Source organism: Pseudonaja textilis, chromosome 14 (assembly GCF_049901715.1).
Source record: "Pseudonaja textilis isolate UNSWEBS1 chromosome 14, rPseTex1.2, whole genome shotgun sequence".
Lineage (NCBI taxonomy): Eukaryota > Metazoa > Chordata > Lepidosauria > Squamata > Elapidae > Pseudonaja > Pseudonaja textilis.
In genome coordinates, this window is record NC_142003.1 from 521,882 (window position 1) to 542,035 (window position 20,154).

Consider the following 20,154-nt stretch of genomic DNA (forward strand, 5'->3'; position numbering starts at 1 on the left):
AGCCCCCAGGAGGGTTTGGAGCAGACCCTCACTCTTTCTGGGGGGGGGCTGTGGGGGGCGCATGAGCCCCCAACCCCCCCGGGACTTTTGAGAGTGTGAGGAAAGGCTTATTTTGATGGCTGGTTGCCCAGTCAGCCAGAGGCTTAGCCGGCTTTCGGCATATTTGTCTACCTATCGAGTCTTTCCCGAGACAGGAAGGTGCCTGAGCGTAGTAAAGGTCTGGTTGCAGGATGTGAGCTGCTCCAAGCTTTATTCCTATTATTACTGGCAGCCTCGGGAGACGAAGCCCACTGCTGTGTCCATGTCAGTTTTTGGATCTGTATTGACTTCTTTGTCCTTTGTCTTCCTGTCCCAACGAAGGTGCAGACGATCAGAAATCCGGGGCTTCCTGGTGTGTGTGCAGATGCACCAGGCCCCATGCCTGCTTGGCGGCCCCCCTAAAGCAACCTGCCCCCCCCGTGCCCCCCGACTCCTCAGGCTCTGTGAGGGTTCAGGCATTGCTTGGCTGCAACACGCAGAGCCCACCTGGAACCCCGTTCACGGGCCGCTCCCCTCCTCCTAGCAGCGCCTCCTCCATTGCCCAAGAAAAGCCGATCAGCTGAAACAGGGCCAGCCCGGCTTGGCACAGGGCCACCGGGGTGTGCCTGGCCCCGAGCCAGAACAAGCTTCTTACCAGGAAAGAGGGCGCCTTCCAGAGAAGCTGGGGAATCACTAAGCAGAAAAGAAAATCACACAAGAAAGAGCTGCGGGCTCTCTTCACACAAGCCTTGCCCCAAAAGTGCCTCGCTAGCAACTTGGGTTCAGGGGCTCCTTTCGACAACTGGATCCACGCTGCCCCAAACCCCGACCCCCGCCTGTGCCTGGCACCCCCGGCCCCTCTGCCGGATGACCCAGGCAGGAGCAGGAATGCCCTGGGCCCCACCGCCGCCATCGGGCATCCCACATTCCTTGAGTCAGGGGCAAGAACAGGCAGGTCCCGGCCTGCTGGGTTTTTCTCCGCTTCCGACCGGGGCCTCTCATCAGGTTGGCTTCAGGTTGGAAGAAAGAAGCTTGCACCAAAACGTGTCTATATCCCAAGTGCACTTTTTCATCGGGCATTTTTGTTTTCAGTATTGTCAAGTATACATACTTCATGCAAACCATTTCACAGAAGCAAGGTGTCTTTTTGGGAACAGAGCAAAATTTGGAGAAGCAGCGGTATTCTTTTCCTTCTAACTGAGCTTTGCTGTTGGTTCAGAAAAGTGGAATTAGCTATGTCTAAACTTGATTTAGATTAGTTTCTCCCTTAATTCTGGGGAAGTGAGGTATACTTTAATTCAAGTTTCTGTACAAATGAAACTATGGAGTCCTAACAAAAGGTGTCAGCATTATTTAAACTCTCTAACTGCAGGTCAAGGTCAAGGCTAACCTTTCTGGTCCTGCTCTCTCTGCCCAGGGGACCTCGCAAAGACCTCAGAAGGGAGGCCCTCTCCCAGGGTAGGCAGCCTTGGAAAGGGAAAGAAGCTGTTGTGGAGGAAACAGAAACTCTGCCCTCTGATCTGGACCAGAACTGACTGGCTGAGACAGGCCTCTCCTCCTGCCAGAAGCCCAGAGGGGCTGAGAGAGCAAGTTTTGGCCTTGCAGTGGGCTCACAAAACCTGCATGCAGGTGGCAGGAGGGGGCCAGGAGCTCCGGCAGGCCTGACTTGCGGCCCTTCGTGGCAAAGGTTGTGCCCGCCTGGACCTGCATCCTGAGGAGGTCTCCGCACAGACCAGAGCCGAACAAATGGGACCTTCTGCCAGGGAGTCGGACCCCCCCCATCCCGGCCCTAAGACTTCTGCCCGGGACGAGCAGGGCGGCCGGGCGACCCAGGGAAGATTTCCAGCCTGGCAAGAGGCAGCAGGAGACGAGGGCAGGGCAGGCTGGGGAGGCAGCCCTGATGCCAGTCAGATCCTTTAGGATCCCTGGTAGGACTTTGCCCTCGGAGGACTTTGACCGTTGGTTCCAGCAAGTTCAGGTCGTGCTGCCCTCGACCAGCCCAATTCTCTCCCCAATCGGTCAACTCCGCCCGGCTGTTGTGCCCGCCGAAGCTCAGGAAAGAAATGCCAAAGGAGTGCTCTGAAAAGACACCCCCCCCCTCCAAGAGCTTCATCCTGTGCAAAGGTGACACCCCCCCCCCGGCCACACCTCCCTTTGGAAGGGCCTTGTCCCAAGCCTTCTCACCGAGCAGCCACGGGGGACGCCACCGCAGGGGAACTGCCAGGCTTTCTGCATTCTGCCGGCAACTTGGGGGCTAGAAGACCCGGCACCCCGGCTACTCCTGGTCCCCTCAGGACTTTGGGGGCAGCAAGGAACAGCCCCACCTCCAATCGAGCAGGGGCCTCTTCCTGGGGAGCCACACAGGGAAGCTGCTTTCTGGACGAGGGGAACCGTGGGAGCCGCCTGCCGGCAGTCTGCGGCTCCTTTGGGGAGGCTGAGCGGGGGAATCAGTCCAACTCCCCCCCCCAGGCCTTTTCCTTCCGCGAAAGGCCCTGTCCAGCTGTGGCACCATTTTGGCCGGCTCTTCTGCGACCTCCCTGCCCCCTCAGAGAGAGCCGGGATTTCTCTGTGGCCTTATTTGGACTCGCACCTTCCACGTCCCTCTTCTGGGAGGGCCACACAATCGCTGCGTGTAGATGCGGTCAGAGTCAGCGAAGAGTCCGGTGTCCGGGAACGGGACGTTCCGTGCTTGGGCAGCCCCAGCACCCTCCCGCTTGGGCCCCTCTGCAAGAGGCAATGCACAAAGAAAACGGCGCTCCCACACTTGGGGCTGGGGACGATGGGTTCGGGGAAGAGAGCCCCCGGCTGCCGGGAAGCGGAGCTTCTCTCCCGGACTTGGGCCGGCAGCCCAGAGCCGGACCCAGAGGGCCCTCGGCTCACCCAGTGTGCAGGGCAGAGCCAGCCTCCTCCTCCTCCTCCTCAGGACAAGGCAGGCCAGCTGAAGGCGGCCAGGAGGGCCAATTCTCGGGGGCCTGGAAGGGGATCTCTGCCGCAGCAGGGCCAGAGGCCCCCCCGTTTCCTCCTCTGGGCCTCCAGGAGCCTCACCACAGCATCTCTGCTGAACAGCACCAACCTCTGGGTCTTGGCCTCCTGGCCTTCGGGGCTGGGCAGTTAGTGAAGGAGGATCCAGGGATTGGGGGGGGGGTTGTGCAAAACAAGCCCTCCCACTCACAAGGAGCCTGCCCTCCCAGCTCATCCCAGTCAGTCGTGGGGGAGGGGGGGATACCTGGCTTCTGAGGCCCCCCCACACCCGCCTGGGGATACCTGTGCCTCTTCTGGGCCAAAGGTGGGATCCTTTGTGACGTTCCTGGATTCTGACTCCGCTGGGACCAGATTCCAGCCATGACTCCGAGGCGACGGTGAGTCACGCCATGGCAACTCTCCCTCACTGGGAGGGGCGGACTACAACCCCCAACGTTCTCGGCCGGGGTGGCGGGCAGGCCCAGCCCCGACCCCATGGGCCCACCCAAAAGGCTGGGCCAGGCTGGGAGGCAGAGACCGAATGCCCAGGCCGCTCCCTCCTCTGCTGCCGCCGCCCCTCAGAGAATGCGGGGTGGGGGGTGGGGGTGGAAACTTCCTGAAAACACAGCAACCCCCAAGAACTTTGCTTTCTGTGTTTGTGAAGCTGCAGCTGCAGCCGCTCATTTCCCAGGAATTTTTTTTTTTTTGGGCTGCCGTTTGAACAGGATCCGCTGCTTTCCTGGGAAATCATCGGTCACAGACAAGTCAACCTGGGCAGCCTGGATTAAAAAAGCGCTAATGGTTGAAGAAGAAGCCGGAGGGAGATAACGGGGGGGAGCATCCTTGGAATCTGCATCAGGAAGGAAACCGGGATTCACCAGAGGCCGAATCACAGCCCGGAAGAAACGGCCAGGATCGGGGGTCCCCAGCTGATTGGGGTGGGGGCTTACAGGGCCTCATGACAGGGAAGGCCAACGGCTCCCTGGGGACCCATCCTCTGCCCAACCCCTCGCCCGGGGCTGCCCTAAAGCCCCCATGGGGGCAAAAGAGAGGTGCCCCCCTCCTCTCCTGGGGCTTAACCAGCTCTCCCCCACCCAAAAAGAGTGAGGTCCGTGAGCATTTCTAAGGAGGGAAACCCGGCAACTCCCAAGAAGCTCCAGGCAACTGGGGAGGGGCTTGGTGGGCAGAGCGGGGGGAGCCCTTGCCCAACCTTTCCCGCTCCCCATGTGACCCTAAGGGGGCAGAAGCCAGGGGCCCCTCCTGAAATGCCAATTCTCGCTTTCGGGAGCCTTCAGTTCCCCCGGACTCGTTGGGGGCTTCATTTGAATGAGCTGCGGCTGAGATTCTACTCCCCCCCCCAAACCAAAGTGAAAGGAAGGACCGGATCCGTAAGCTAAAATATTTTACATTCCTCTGAAATCCTTTACACAAAACTCTTTGACGACCTTCCTCCGTGTCTTCCCCCCAGAGCAGCCCTTCAGTTGTATGCAAAAAAATCCAAATTCTGTCTTTGTACATCATCCCCACCCACAGCAGATGGGTGTGAACGACTTCAAGTTAAAATTGTTTCGCAGGGAATTACACACAAGCGGGATATTAAATTTGGGGGTGCTATGAATACAAGCGGCCAGCTCAGCGAGGATTTCTCTCCTGCCCTCTGATCGAAGGAACCCAAGAAAAACGGAACTGCGAAAGGCTGGTAAGCCAGGAAAGTTCTGCTCAAAGAGGGTGTGTGGGTGTGGGCACACGCGTGTCTGTGTGTGTGTGTGTGTGCGTGTGTACACGGGCATTCATGGGGAAATCCCTCTTCGCTTCCTCGAGGCCGGTGGGCGAGAGCAGAGCGTCTGGGGAAGGGGGCCGGCAGGGGGCTTTGTGGCAGGGGAGCTTCGGCTGGCAGCAGCCGGGACAGAACCAACCGCTGAGGAAAAGCCCGCAGCTCCTTCCCAAACGTCCCCAAGCCCTTCCGGGGGCAGGGGGCACGGCAGCAGCGTCCCAGAGTTGCCTCCTATGGACTCCTCCCTGAAAGAAACATGGGCTCCTCTTTATTGGCTCAGAGAACTGGGCGACTGGCTGGGTGGGGCAGATCAGCCGGAGGCCTCCAGCAAGGGGGGGGGTTCCTGGACGAGGCCCCGTTTGCCCTCCGCCTTCGGCCACCGCCCGAGCCACGGCTAGGACGACGGCGGCTGCTGCTGCTGCTGCTGCTGCTGCTGCGGGGGGTCCACCAGGGCCTCCGACTCCGCCGCCAGGGACTGGGCGGTGCCCACGGCCAGGATCCTGTCGGCAGCCACGGGGGGCACCAGGGTCAGCGACTCGATGCTCAGGCTGTCCGTGCTGTCCTTGGAGATCAGGGAGATGGTCGGCTGCGGGGCTGGGATCAGGCTGGGCGACAAGGTGGCCGTCTCCGCTTCGCTCCTCGAGTGGCTCCTGCCAGGTCTCAGGTAACCGGAGGTGGAGGAGGAGGAGGAGGAGTAGGGCAGGGACTGCTCCAGCGTGGCCGGGTCATCTGTGGGAGGGGAGGAAAAAGGGCGCCGGCCGTCACACTCACAGGAAGGGCTGCCAGGTGCCCTGGATTCGCTTCCCTTGTCCAACACCCTGGAGGGTCGGCCTGGCACACAGGCAATCTAGGCCAGTCCTGCCCAAACCCGGGTACAAGTTGGCTAACCCAGGGCTGACTCACCGTCTACCCGCCCTTTCCTTTCCCCGCCCCCCTTTCAGGTGTCTTCCTTCAGTGAACGCTCTGAGTCCTCCCCTCTTTTCCTTGGGGGCTTCTGAGCTTTGCCTGCCGTACAAGATGCCCCTTAACGGCCCTGAGCCTCCCCACCTCCAGCCAGGGACCCCACCGAGATGGCTCTCCCCCCGCAGGCATGGAGCGTGGTGGCCCGGGCCTCTGTGCCCCTGGGTGCTGGGGTCTCCCTTAGTCCGCCTCAAGCGGGCACTTGAGAGGGAGGAAAGGAAAGGGGCGCCACCTGAAGGAGAGGAGCAGAGCTCTGGGTCAGGGTCTCCCTCTGACCCCTTCCCCAAAGAACCTTCAGCAGGACCCATGCTTGGCGGGGGGCACCGCAGACCCCTCCCACCGAGAAGGCAGGGGGCATTCAAAGCTTCAAAGGGGAAAAGCAAAGGGAAGAACCAGTCCAATGAAGGGGGGAGGGAAGGCCTCCCGTTTCTGAAGAGGCCCCCGACCCAGGAAGAGGGGACCCGCCCAGATTTCCTGGGGGAGGAGGGGCCCCTCTTGGAGCGGAGAGAGCAGGCGCTCCAGGAAGAGGCCGCTGGGTGAGGAAGGGAGTCCGTCGCACTGCTCTGCCTAGTGAGGGAAGGGAGCCCAGTTCCCTGCCCAAAGGGGTCCCGCCGGGGATGATGGGGGGAGGCCAGGAGGCTGAGCTGCCCTGTGTGTGTGTGTGTGTGTGTGTGTGTCAGGGAAAGAGCACTGAAACTCCCGGGAAGGCTGCTCCTGGCCTGAGCACAGACCTCTCCGCCGGCCAGGGGGCCCAAGGCCAGCTGCTGTCCAGACAGGTTCCCTGGGCTGTCCCTGCCGTCCCTCCTGCCAGGGAGCCGGGCCAGTCGGCAAGCCTGGCTCGTTCCTGATCAGCGAAGGCAGCCTCGGCTTCAGTCAGGCTGATCGGTTGATCAATAACTGGCTCCCATAAATTAAAACCGGCCCTTCTTCCAGCTGTCCCAACGTATCGCCAGGGAAAGGCTGGACCTGGCGGCTCCACGGCCACAGCTGCCCCGCCAGGGATTCGGCTGCCAGGAACAGTTGGGCAAGGTGGGGGTTGGGTAGCTCAGGGGGGCTGGGACAGGCACTCAGGGCCCCGTGGCGGGACGACTGGAGCAAGGCCCAAGGCCCCCTGGGTACCGGGCTGAGAAACCGGCTGCACGGGCGCCTCATTGCCAGCCAGGCCAGCCGCCTCTCGGCCCCCCGAACACGTTTCTGGACCCAGGAGCAGGGCAAGAGAGCTGCGGCTTTTTCTGCCACTCATCTGCAGAGGATTTTTCTTGCTGGGAAACAGCCTCCGTCTCCCTCGATGTCTCCGGAGGAGCTGCTCTGTCTGCAGGACAGGTAAGGGGCCCCTCCCCCCCCCCACCAGACAGGGTCCCTGGCCGGAAACCAGGGAGCGTTTCGTCAGCTGAGGAGGGAGGAGGCCACATGGGAGAACGGGGAGGTCTTGGCAGGGGACCCTCCCCATGGACCCCCCCCCACAAGGAGTAAGAAAAATGGGGGTTTCAAACTTAAAAGGTGGGAAGAAAGCCACCCTGGGCTGAAAGCAGAATGCAAATAAAAGCCGCGTAGCCAACGCATTGCAAATCCAAAGGAAGCGCCTCTCCTGCTAACAAAACCAGCCGCCTTCGGCCCAGCCAGGCCCAAGTTTTCAGGTTCCGCTCGGTTTACCTCCCAGCAGCTCCTGAGGCTTCGGCAGGGAGAGGTGCCTCTTTCCAGGGGCTCCCTGGCTCTGAGCGCCATGCCGGTTCCTCCCGTGCCCCCCCCCCTCCCCCGAGACCTCTGCCCCCAAGGGGAGGGCTGCCTTGCCTTCATGGAGGGGGCCCTGAGAAGGGGAGGAAAGGATTTTGGGGTGGGGGTGGGGGAAGGGGCCGCCCGATTAGCACAGGATCCGGGTGTGAGAGACGGGTGCACAAAAACACATCCACGAAGACACCTGCCTGAAAGGACTTGGCCAGGACGGGGGCCACTGCTGCTGGACGGCCTAAACCCAGTGTCCACCATGACTGTCAGCCTCTGAAAGACTAAGGACTCTCCGGCGTCCTTTCCTGCCCGGCCTTACTAGAGGGAAGCACAGGGAGATATCATAGGAAGCCTTCCGCCACTGGAGCGGGGAGGGGGGGGGACAACAGGAGGAAGGAAACAGGAAGCAGGACACGTTAGAGTGACAACAACACAACCGCCACCAAGGCAGAGACACCGGCCGTATCCTCGGCCTGCCTTGAGGAAGGGGCCCCAAGACAAGGCCGGCCTCCCCACTTACAAAGGAAGCAAGCGTGCTTTTGCAGAGGTTTCACCACCACAATAAATTATGCGGTGGAGAAATCGATCTTTTGGCAACGCAGGCCTGAAATCCTGCGCCTGGAATACAAAGCTAAAAGCACGGCTTCGTTGAGTTAACCCCAAAAGACGACACGGGAAGCAGGATAGAAAAAGGCTGGGACAAACACGGAATTTAGCACGCTAAATGGCCTGGAAGGGTACGTGGGGGGCGGAAGGAGGGGAGGCACTGATGCCGCCTCCGCCTCCTGTTTTGTGCTCTTCCCAGCGCTGCCCGCCGGGATCCACTCCGCCGGCTTTCGGTATGCAAAGCTGGCCTGAGCTCTCAACAACTCCAGTGTGGTTGCACAACCCAGCCGGAGAGCCCCAGGTGGGTGAAGTGGGTGAAGTGAAGAGACTCTCCAGGGCTGAAGTCCTGAAAGTAAGGAGACCGTCCGCCACGGGCACCTCCAAAGATGGCTGCCCGTGAATGCTGGGCCTTGGGGGGGGGGCAGCCTGGCCGTCCCACTTCACACACACCCGCTAAGCAGGCGCCTTCAGGCCGCCCAACCCATGCCCACAATGGGACGGCTCTCGGGCCTCGACTGGCAGAGCTGATAGAGCAGGTGGACTTTGCTTCCCTGCCGCCTGGGCCGCCTGGGCCTGGTGCCACCCGTCCTTGGCCGGGAAAGGCCAGTGGGGGAGAGCGAGGTGGAGACTCAGCTCGCAACGGAGCAACCTTTTTCCTCTCTGTTCAGCCTTTCTGTCAAAATGGAAGCAGCGCCAGGGACTTTGCAGCCGTTCTCTCCAACGGCCGCCTTGGTGAAAGCAAAGAGCTTTGGGGAGCGGACTTTGATCCCAGGGAAAGCACTGAAATCCCCTTCTGAGCCTTGCAGCAAACGGTCTCTTCATAAACCGAAGGGACTTTCCTGGCTGCCCAAAGGCCAGCTTCCTCTTACCGGCTTCCAGGGGCTAGGAAGCATTTTCCCTGCAGGGAATCCGGGGTGCAGCCAGAGCAAAATCCGCCTTTGGCTGAAAACCAACAAGGGCAAGGAGGGAGAAAGCAAGGCTGGAAGTCTGCCAGCCGCTTGGGAGTGGCCTTGTTATCGGCTCGCTCCTCCGATTAGGCCACACACGTGTGTCTCTCGTTTCTAGCCTCCTCCCCTGAAGAGACCCCCAGGAAGGGGGTTCAGTCATTATTAAGGGCCCCAGCCTGTGGGGGTGGGTGGGGGGTGGGCTCTGCAAGCCGCTGAGAGAGGGCTGTAAAAGCCCTGTGGAGCGGCCCATCCGTCGAAGGGCTACTGCCACGGGGGCATTTCTTGTTATTTCTCAAACCCCCAGCCCTGTGCTGGCTTGTGTCCTGCGCTCCTCCGGTGCCGCCCTGTGGGGTCCACAGCCGAGAGGCCGGCGATGTGGCCCAAGGGAAAGGAGCCTGGTGGCCAGCAAGGCAGTTCTGCCTCTCAATGGCCCCCCCAGCTGGGGAAGCCGCTGCCCCCCTCCCTCCATTTCTCCTCCCCTGGGAAGGACCACGGAGCAGCCCTTCTCCATCCTGGCCACCGGGAGACACGTGGACTTCAACACCCAGAATTCCCTAGGAGAGCCTTTGCTGGCTGGAGAATTGCGGGCACCGAAGCCCCCACGCCTTCCGGTGGCCACGGTTGAGAAAGGCTGCTAGGGGGAGACGACTCGCCCGTCACAGGCATCCTTTGGTTTGGGAAGTCCCTTTTCCTTCCCCCGAATTCCCGTTTGAGGACCAGGTTTAAGGTCCCCCAGGCAGAGAGGAAGAAAATATGGAGGGGTGCCTTGGAATACTTTTGGGGAGGGTTTAAAGGAAATCACCACTTCTAGGCACGACACGGGAAGCCTTCGAGAACGAGGCTGGAGCAGAAGGATTTGCGTGGGGATCTGAATTGAGTTTTGCAAGAGGGCTTTTGACATGAAGCTCGGCCTGCGAGTTCTCCCCCTCTCCCCAGCCTGAAAGCAACACCCAGGTAGGCCCTCTGCTTTGTCCCAGGACACAATTTTGAAGTCTTATTTTCACGCTTCCTCCTGCAGCTACGGCCTGGAATATATCTACACAAAAATTAAGAACCTGGCATCCAAAACGTGTATGAAAGAAAAATAGGAAATGTACGTGAATCATTCTGAAGGCTTTTTAAAAACACGCACGGTAATACTGCAGCCATATTAAACCTGACCTCTACATTCCTGCCAAAGGAGCTGGGAGGTGAACAGGGGCACCCACACATCAGCCTGGGACACGGCGGCTTCGTTGCAGAGCAGCCCAGCCGGCTCCTCGGGGCCCAGACTGGCGGACGGCTTGGAGCAACGTTCCTTTAAGTGGCTCAGGATGACCCCTCCCGTTAACCCGGCACTGGGGAGGGTGGGGTCAGCCCGGGGAACGGGGCGGGATCCAAAGCGGTGTGGCTTTCAGGCAGGACTAGTTCATTTGCCCGAACTGCAGAGAAGCTGCTTCCAAGGAAAAATAACTTGGCAGATCGCTTTAAATGTGTTATGCTTTCCAGAACAGTTGCTTAATGAATGACGGCATTTGTTCAATTAAGCAGCTTCATTAAAACCTCAAGTGGAGTTCAGACCGCGTTTATGACCCGCCTGCTCGCCCCCCAGTCGCCTGTGCTAGAAGGCCGGGTGCAGATACCTGAAGGGCTCTGGGCCATGGAGGGTGTGGACGCGGAGCTGGCCACGGCCGAGTCGCAGCACCCGGTGCTCCTGCTGGACGACGGGGACAGCGAGGAAGAGGAGGAAGGGGTGGGCTGGTTGAGACACTGGGCCACGGCAAAACCTGCAAGAGGAGAGAGGAGCAGAATTCACACAGAAGCCGGCGGCGAAAACATGCAGGCGCCTTCATGGTCGCAGGAGACACCCCAAGGCTGCAGGGAGGAGAGAAGGGCCGAGCCTGGCGGCAACAGGGCAGGCCATGCGGCTTCGGGAGGGGCTTCTCAGAGCTGCGAGGGAGGAAGCCTCCTTTCCCCAACGGAGCCGTCGTCCCCACGTTTCCTTGTAAACCCCACAGGAAGAGGACCAGCTCACCCTCCCCCCACCCCCACCCCCGCAGCGGGGGACAGTTTGCTCCTGCCCTTCACCTGGGCGAAGAAGGCAGGGCGTTTCCTCCCGGGTCAGCTGCCCACCTGCAAGACGGGCCACTCCAGAAGGCCAGGACTGAGCCAGGTGGCCGAGGCCTTGCTGGGCCCCACGCCTGTCAGCTTGACACTCCCATGGGCCCCCGTGGACCAATCGCTCGGTGCACCGGGAAACGCCAGGCAAAAGTCTGTTTCCCCAGCTTGGCCACATTTGAAAGCGTAAACAAGGCACCCAGTAACAAAACCAAAGAGGTGCTGAGCCCAAAGGAGCGGCTCCTTAGGAACAGAGACGGGAGAAATGATGACGGTAAAGACCCGAATCATCCTCATCCTGCGGAGCCTTCTGCCCCGGCCCCCTCGGGGGCAATTCCCGGGAAGGCGGCTGATGTGCTGCTCAAAAGGCAAGGGAGGTCAAGGGCTGGGGAACATGACCGGGCCATGGAGCTGCCCCTGGGATGTCAACTCCCCAACTGCACCCCAACATCGCTAATCCACGGGGAAGATCAAACACCCCCCAGCATCCCCGCAGCCCATCGTCCCTGGCAGTGACAAACTGCCTCCAACCTCCATTCTGGGGAAGTGCCACCCGATCCAAACAAACAAACAAAAATCCCCGCCAGATGTTGGACTCAGCTTCCCGAGAAGATCAACTGGCATTTAAAAATAGTTCCTACCTCACGTGACTGCAAACCCAGTTCTAAAAATAGGAGGACCAGGCTATAAAAGCTCACCAGCTGCAGAAAGGCTGAGAAGGGCCCGCTGGGCAGAACCGGCCGGGAGTTCGGCTAGCTAACTTTGGTTCCCCTACAGACCCCTCCTCGCCTTCCTCCCTGGAGGGAGATTCTGGGAGCTGAAGGGCACGCCTCTTGAAAGGGCCTGGGTGGAGAAACAGGGCTCCAAGCTCAAAACTGCCTATGCCGCACACCCAGCCTTCCCCGGGGTCTCTGCCCGAGCCCCCTACCCCTCTCTGTCTTGTCACACATCGAAACCCCCCCCCCCAACAGTGCCGCATATTCATTTCCATCAAGAGCTAGCGGGGGGGGGTCTCCTGAAGGCTGCTCTCCAAAGGAGCAGCTGCTCCCTCGGAGGCAAGAGACTCCAGGGACGAGCGATGCATCCACTGATTGACAGGTCTTTCTGGAAAGGGGTGGGGGCGGGGGAGGGAAGAGGCCGAGATATTCCTCGATTGCCCAAGGCTGTTCCGCTAAGAGGAGCCTTTTCAGAACTTCCTCGTAAGGGGAAGGCTGGGATCGAGTGGGAGAGCTCCACTCTTGGCACAGGGTTTCATCTACGCGGGTGACTCACTCCCAACTTCCTCCACTTGCCCTGTTTATAGTCCTCCCTCCGCTGGCCTGGAAGAGCCGATGGCCCTGCCTTCCCAGCAACGGGGGTCCGCAGCTTTCAAGACCCTCCCGGGGACAGGACTTCTGGGAGCCCTCCCAACTGGGAGCCCTCCCTGTCCTGCTTTGTCTCCACGCTCGCTGCCTTGGCCTCCGCCCTGTCACCTGAAGGGACGCCCTGGAAGGGCTCCACGTCACCCGTGCCACCCAAAAGATGGCAGCTTTGTTTGCCGTCCTCCGGGGCGACGCAGAGGCCCACAGGGTGCAATCTCCAACTCCTGCCTGCCGGCCTCTAGCTGGCGCCTCTGTGGGGACGTTGGGGGTCTTGCTTTGGAGGCTCAGCAACGGTGCAGAGTTTACGCGTCAAATGTCTACGCTGCCTGGCTCCCAACCATTTGCCCTCTGCCCAAATGCTGGCTGGAACCAGGCTGAGCTCCTTGAAATCCTTGCGTAACTAGAGCTCACTCCGGGTTACATGCGCCGCAAACAAGGGGACCCTGGCAGCAGCTGGGAGAGGAGAAGGGAGCAGGCTGCTTGGCAAGGCCCCGGCACCTCTCGGAACCAGATCTCCAGCTGAATCCCCGACAGAGATCTGAGAATGGGATCATGTTTAGCTTGCCACCTTCAACGGAAGAGATAAGGAATCTATGAAAAAGGCTCTTTTCTAACAAAACCAGCAGCAGGAAACAGCACCCATGTCTGCCAGAAGATACAATACTTCTGAAAACCACAGCTTCGCAGAAGTCGATAAACCTGTTGTGTAGGTAGACCTTGGGGATGCTCCACGGTCTAAAAACCAGCTGTCCATGGCACCGGCAGAATGAAGGCATTTGCCAAAGAAAGTCTTCTGCCACCCCTCCCCCCACCCCCTTTCAGGAAGATCACCGTATCAGGCGGCCAATTTCTAGGAACAGACATGTCATTCAAGTGCCGGAAGTCAATAAAATCTCAAGGTTCAGAAGAAAGTGTGTTTTCAGAAAACGTTAAGCAGTGTTAAGCGGAAATGGTTGGTATTCATTATTACAAGTAGATCGTGAGAAGACAAACATAGCTACATCTGGATCACCAGGTCATGAAAAGCCAGGTGACAAAATTATTTTCTTATTTAGGACAAAAGTTTTCAGACCCATCACTTCTCATCTCCTCTAGGTAATTTAAAGCCAGAGGACCTCAGAGGGGCCGAAGGGAGTGGCCATTTTCAGGAAGAGCAGAAAAAACCCAACCCTGTGATATTTGACTCCAGAAATAAAGAGAGTTTTATTTTTTAAAAAACGAGGAGAGAGTCCGAAAGGAAATTGGCGGGGCAAGTCAAGGGGACCAACCCTTTCCACAAGGCGTGACCCGACCTCCTTATGGTCCTCTGAATCGAGGGGTCCCTCGCTCCCCTCCAGAGATTATTTGGATTCAGGAATCACCGGGTGGCTGAACTTGAAACAGCCCCCCCCCCCCGTCCCCCCCAGTTCAACACAGGAGAAAATCAGGGATCCGTGGCTGCATGGAGAATTTTAAGAGATGCACACACACACACACACACACACACACACCCCACCTTTTCTTCTGCTCTACATGAATTGTGGTGATTCAATTTCCAAGCAACAAAGATGACATGATAGTCCGCCCTAAGCTCTACTGTGCAACAGGCGACAACAGTTAAAAGGAAAAAGACGACGACACCTTAACACCCTGCCCCTCCAGGGAAAACCACAGAAACACCCAGGGCTCAACTCGCCTGTGCACCGGGGCATGGTGCTGGCTTTGCATCACAACAGCCTCCCCAACAGGGTTACAAAACCCCCCAGCCCTAAACTTTCCCCACTCTTCCCCACAGCCCTGGGGACAGCCTGTGTCCCGGGCTTGCCAGGAGAATGGAGCCGGCCTTTGCCTCTGAGGCAGGGTGACCCAGTGCGGGGCTACGGTTCAGGACTCTTTCACGGGGTTTATGGGAAAGGGGCCTGTGGCTCAGCGACCATAATCCAAAATCACCAGCAGTGCCATAAAGCAGAATGTTGTGAAATTCCCTGCTTTGCAATGCAAATTACGGAACAGGACACCTGGGCTTATCTCACCCTGAGCTAAACCTTACCCCCTTTCCTTCTTCTTTAGAAGGGCTCATTTGGCTACCGGGAGGCCAGTCAGCACGAAGGCCCTTCTCACAATCCTATCAGATGGATTATGTCATTTACAACTTCTATGGAAGGACACATCATCCTCGGGCTGCTGGTCCAAAAAGGCCCTTCCTGTCTGCAAGGGGAAAAGAAAAGCTGACTGCAGCCACTTGTTTACCTTAAAAAGGCGTCTTTTCTCCTTCCCCTGAAATCCTCTGTTGCATTGCTGTAAACTTGGCTACCGTAACTTGTGGTGGCGTCAGCCTTCCAGCTAAAAGGATTTCGAAGGCAGAACTGGGGGAAACTCCCCCCCCCACCCTTATGAAATGGTCCAAGGAGACGGTTCTGGGTCAAGGCCCCCGGGATCGACACCAAGGCCCCCAAAGGCCTCAGAGCTTCCCCTTCGGCCGTGGCCACCTGCCAATCCTGCTCTAGACCAGCTGGACGGAGGGGGCCCCGTCCACAGCTTCCTCAGCCCCCCACCCACCCCCATCACGGAAGGCCAGACGGGGACAGATTCTCGGCTGTCTTTAGTGTTCCACGCTTCCGTGCCACGTCTTCCCCCCAGTAGTCCGTGGGAGCCACATTATTTTTCTTCCTATTCGGCAGCCTCCATCCCCAACCACAGCCGGCTTCTCTCGCCTATCGCTTCTTCCTCAAGCAAAGGAACTGGAAGTGGTGGCGGCGGCAGTGGCAGCGATGAGGAGTGGGGTCCCTTCTGAGGAGTCTCTTCCTCTGCGCCCCTGCTTGCAAAAGAGAGTGGCTCTCATGTAATGGACCTGCCCAGGACGGCCCTTTAGCCACACCGGCTCCGGCTGGGGCCAAAGCCATGCCGGGCGGGGCCAGGAGGCCTCACTGCAGCCTCGAATGAGCTGCGGCTGCGGAAGGGCGACGAAAGGCTTCTGACCCAGGACGGCCAGGCTCACCCAGGCGGCTCCCTGGACCAAGAAATCGGGGGAGGGGGCTGCACCCTCCTTCACAACTGGGGCCTGCAGGGAGCAGCTCCAGTGGGCTTTTCCAGTGCAGAAGCCACGGGAGGCGATGGCTTAACGGCCTTCTCTGCGCGAGACCATGGCTCAGCTGTCCTCCACTTTCGGTCAGTCCAGCTTCCTGGCGCCTAAGCGTGCCAGATGCATCGCTGGTACGAGCATCTCCCTCCAACCGTGGCCACCGCACGGTGCGACACAACTGACGCAATTCCCGTCCCTTGCGCAAAGACCGGCACTCCTGCCCACAAACAAGCAGCAGCTGTGTTTGTCTCAGCCTCCCACAGACCTAATTCTGGAACTGCAGCTCCAGCGCATCTGGAGGCCACCTGCTGGAAAGGCCGCCCAGCCCTTCCCCAGTAAGCGCCGACGGGGCTTCCACCTGAGTTCCACGCAGGTCCTGCCTGCCTCCTTTCCAGCACGTCCCTCCTGGCTCCTTTTCTGGGCCGGGTTTCCTAGCCGCACTGCACTGCTAAAGGGTTTTTTTTTAGGTTAGTCTAGGCAATATCAAAAGAAATGTATTTAATATACTCTGGAACTATCAAGGTTTTGCTTTGGTCCATCAATTTGGGTCGTTTCATTCTTTAAAATATCACTTCCTAACATTATAGGATCTCTTTTCACAACCACACAGCGTAAGAAAGAGAATCACACCTACCTTGAATGAATGCTTATAAAAAATCGGTTTTAAAATATTCAGTATTCACAGGAGCAGTAAGTATCTTTAGGCAGTAAGCATAGGTGACAAAAGGAAATTTGATTTAAATTAATGATTTAAACAGCATGGTTTCCTATCTTTATTAAGTTGAAGATTTTAAACAGGTTTTGAGTTTAATCTGTTTTAATCAACAAAAGCAGAGAGTTTCAGGAGACAACTTCTACGGGATTCGCAAGCCAGAGACGTAACAAACACAACACAGTCAACTGCAAATAGAAGCACCAGGCTTAAAGGCTCCTGCGTATATAGATATATAAAACAGAACCAGAAATGAAGGACCACAAAGGATATTGAATAATCTGAACGCAACAGCTGCTACCCACGGGGTTCTTCTCACACACTTTTAAGTCTCTCCCAACTAGGCTCCCTCCCAAGCAGACTCCGATAAATACTTCTTTAGAGAAACAACAAGGCAACATTGGCACATATCTGGAGCATTTAAAAAATCTTGCTGGGGAGATGCCAGGTTGCTATAAGCCCTCAAGAGTCTCCCCACCCGCACGCCACCCCCCCCCAAGTGCCCACCAGGACAGTTCCTCAAAGCGTTTCTTTTGGTTTGTATGTAAACAGCACTATCAAGTTTTAATTATTCTTTTTAAAAAAGGTTACTTTTTTATTTTTGCATTTTAACTCATTTCATTTATTGTGTTTTTGGATTCTGATTTTTCTTCTCATGTTACCCTGGCAGCATTCTTGCTACAGGGTGGCAAAGTGAAGATTTTTAAACGAAGATGCATCTAAAAATAACACAAATATTATCGCAGAAAGAGAATGCCAAAGAACACCAGGTCACACCTTCCTCTGCCACAATGCGGTAACCTCACCGTGGCGTCTTACCTAAGATGCACCTGGGGGGGAGGAGGCGGAGGGAGCTTACCTGGGACTTTGTCAACCGAGGCAAACACTGAGCGCTGCACAGTTGGGTCACAGCTGCTCCGTCGGGCTTGCTCATAAAACCGGAATGGCAGGTGTGAGGTGGCGGCTGAGCTGTGTCCAAAGCCCATCACTTCATTGGCTGGCTGGACGGGCAGGTCCAGAAGCGCTGGGTTCAAGAAGACACATGTTACGGTTTGGCTAAGAAGCCAAGAAAGCCGAGACTGCACGAGCATGCAGGGACCCCGGTCCCTTGCCTGGAAGGCCTTAAGTTCTCTTCCCTTTGCAGGTAAGTGCTCCTCCCTGGCTGGTTTACTATCACCTGGGAGCTGGGTCTCCACAACGGCTCTCTCTAGACTAGCCCGGAAAAGGAAAGTGAGAACCAAGAAGGGCTTCCGACTGATGTGCCCTGTTTGCAAGAGGGGAAGAAGCCCAGTGGGACCCCGAGAGCAACGAGGGGACCAGGCCGGTACCTGCTATTCTTTGCATTTTCATCCGCCGGGCCTGGATCCTTCCCTTGGCCAGGCGCTGCTTCGCAATGATACAGCGGATGTGATCTGAAAAAACGAAGGTGGCCTGAAGGATGGGGAAGGGCTTGGAATGCGGGCTGGAAGCCGGCTTGTGTATGACGATATTCAGGGCCCGGCTATCGTCTTCCACTCCAGTCACCTGCATGTCCTGGAAGGGGCAAGGAAGGAAACGCAGGGGGTCAGCAGAGACCAGAGCTGAGAGCCAAGATCTGGCCCGGGCACCCGAGTTACCTTTGCAAAAGACAAGGCAGCCTTTCTCACTGCCGCCAAAGCGGCCCGCTCTGCTCTCTAAGCAAGGGGGCGTCCCACTGACGGCATTCACACAACCCGCTAGCCTAGCTTCGGGAGTCACTTCTTCTGCTTGCATGATACACAGAACAGGTTTGCTAAGTGAAGGGGCTGGATTTGCATAAGACACGAAACCACCACGATGAATACAAATTGAGCGCCAGGGATTCTGCCCAGGCAGCTGCTAGATCTTTCCTTGAGCTGACTCCCCATGTTGGGTGGAGCCAGTCAATTACGGCAAATGATGAACCCCAAATACGGTGTCAATAAACGGGAAACAAATACTGGCAAGTCTCCTCTTGCAGGGAACCGTGTGCACCAGCAGCCACCCAGGTGCGTTGGGCCAGAAAAAGGTAAGGCACCTGGCTTCGAGAGGGTGAAATAGAAAACGGCTACCGATCCCTGCTCTGGAAACACCCCAGTTGCCCCTCTCATCTGACAAACCCAGGAGTCGTCTCCGCACCTTCCGCCTCGGGACCCCCCAAGGAGTTCGGGGGCTTTTCTGGGCAGGAGACGAACCCTCTCCACTTGGGGGAGGGGGGCGAGCTGCTCGCCACCAGTGGCCAAGGAAGGCTTTGTTGCAACAGGGCTGCAGGGTCCGTTTGCCAGGACATGCCGACACCTGTGCTGTCCTTTAGGCCAGGGGTCTCCAACCTCGGCCGCTTTAAGACTTGTGGACATCAACTCCCAGAATTCTGGGAGTTGAATCCACATGTCTTAAAGTGGCCGAGGGTGGAGACCCCTGCTCTAGGCTGCTCAAAACCAGAAGCATCCTCAAACTTTAGGCTCACCTGCAGAAGGCCAGCAAATTTAACGACTCCCCAGCCTAAGCGCCCAACATCTGGCTCCACCAAACTCATCTGGTAAATATCCACCGCCAGAAACCTCTGGACCTGACCGCTGTCCTTGGTGATCACGGTGCAGGCAATCAAATCACTGTTATCTGAAGGAAGAAGAGCAGGAAGGAGAGCCCTTACCGAGGGGATCCAGTGGCTTTCCCCCGAAAGAGAACTCCTGAGCTGCATTCTCTCCAACCATTTTCATTGGGAGGTTCACCCCTTGGCCCGGGACTTTTTATCCCAGAAAGGACCCACGTCTGACACCCCGAAGACAGGCTGGAATGAGGACCTCTCTGTGCTGCCCACCGGCGTCTACTTTGCCCAGCGTTGATTATCCTTTGTCCTCCCCCTCGGCAGAAGAGGACTAAACGCGGGTTGGGTGCGAGGGCATGTCAGCGTGCCTCTTTTAAAGTTCACGGTTATCCCCCAGAGCAAAGTGCCAGGACAAACATTTGGCAGGTGCGGAAGGAAAGTTTGGGGTTGCACTCGGCGGCTGAGATGGGGAAGAATCACCATCGCTGCAGCTCCTGCCTGGCGCCCGGCTGGAACCGCCTGGCTGGCCCACTGAGTGCCGGGGGTCAGTCTCTCACTCCACACAGGCAGAACGGACGGACCAACAGCTGGTCTCATTGAGGCCAAAGACAACTAATCTCCACAGAACAGAATTTGGCTTCCAGGAAAAATAGCCGAACTAGTATTTAATCACGGCAATAACTGCGATCAGAATGTTGGGAACTGAATTGCAAAATGCGCTTTAATGCACCCAAGCGCAATGGTGATTGTTCTATGAAACGGAGTCAGGGTTACAGGAATAGACATTAAAACCACATCAATGAGCATTACTGAAAATTAAAAAACAGAGAGAGGGAGAGGGAGGGCAAAGCAGGTACTAATAGAAAAATCAATATACAAGAAGCAATAATATTCCGTTTTGAAAGCCAGCAGGAATGTTGTAATTTGATTTGTTTCAAGCACATCCATATAAAAGAGTTGACAGGTAAGTTGTCATTATACCCAGTTAGTCTGCAAGCGTGTTTAATTTCTGCTCGGGGAAGCCTTTTCCCGAGAGTCCAGAAGCTCCCAGGGGGAAGGCAAGAAGGGACCGCAGAGCAGCCTCCTCCTGTCCTAGCACAGGGGCAGAGAGCACCATCTGGCCCGAAGGCCCCCTGGCCTTCCCCTTCCCAGGGGCTCCCCTTCCCCTTATGTCCATCATGTCCCCCACCCCTTTGCAGTGGGACTGCTGAGCAGGGTGACCGGAAGAGGAGAGACCCGCGTCAATTGGGTCTGGCCCTCCCCTCTCCTCTCCCAGCCACTGCTTGTCCAGGAGCGGTTTTCCCTGAATCTCTGCCACTGACCCAGAGTCCAGATGGCAACAGGAAGGGCCTTTTCTCTGGACTTTGGGTGAGGAAGTCCTCGGCGG

The 20,154-nt window shown here is 57.6% G+C and overlaps 1 protein-coding gene across 11 annotated transcripts in view; it reads right to left on the minus strand.

The window, feature by feature from the left end:
- Positions 1-4,368: 4,368 nt before the first annotated feature.
- The window catches only part of CLEC16A (C-type lectin domain containing 16A), a 36,034-nt gene continuing 20,248 nt past the window's right edge, over positions 4,369-20,154 (minus strand). For 6 of the 11 annotated variants that reach the window (XM_087912776.1, XM_087912782.1, XM_087912780.1 and 3 more), the window contains 5 exons: positions 18,687-18,838; positions 17,551-17,755; positions 17,082-17,246; positions 10,614-10,757; positions 4,369-5,482 (listed from right to left, as the gene is read on the minus strand). In XM_087912776.1, coding sequence (XP_087768902.1) covers positions 5,148-5,482; positions 10,614-10,757; positions 17,082-17,246; positions 17,551-17,755; positions 18,687-18,838 — 1,001 coding nt within the window. In that variant the 3' untranslated portion in view covers positions 4,369-5,147. Of the gene's footprint in view, positions 5,483-7,635; positions 7,757-10,613; positions 10,758-15,019; positions 15,244-16,801; positions 16,942-17,081; positions 17,247-17,550; positions 17,756-18,686; positions 18,839-20,154 lie in introns of those variants that run through there. The other 5 variants (XM_087912779.1, XM_087912778.1, XM_087912783.1 and 2 more) reach the window with 4 other exon arrangements.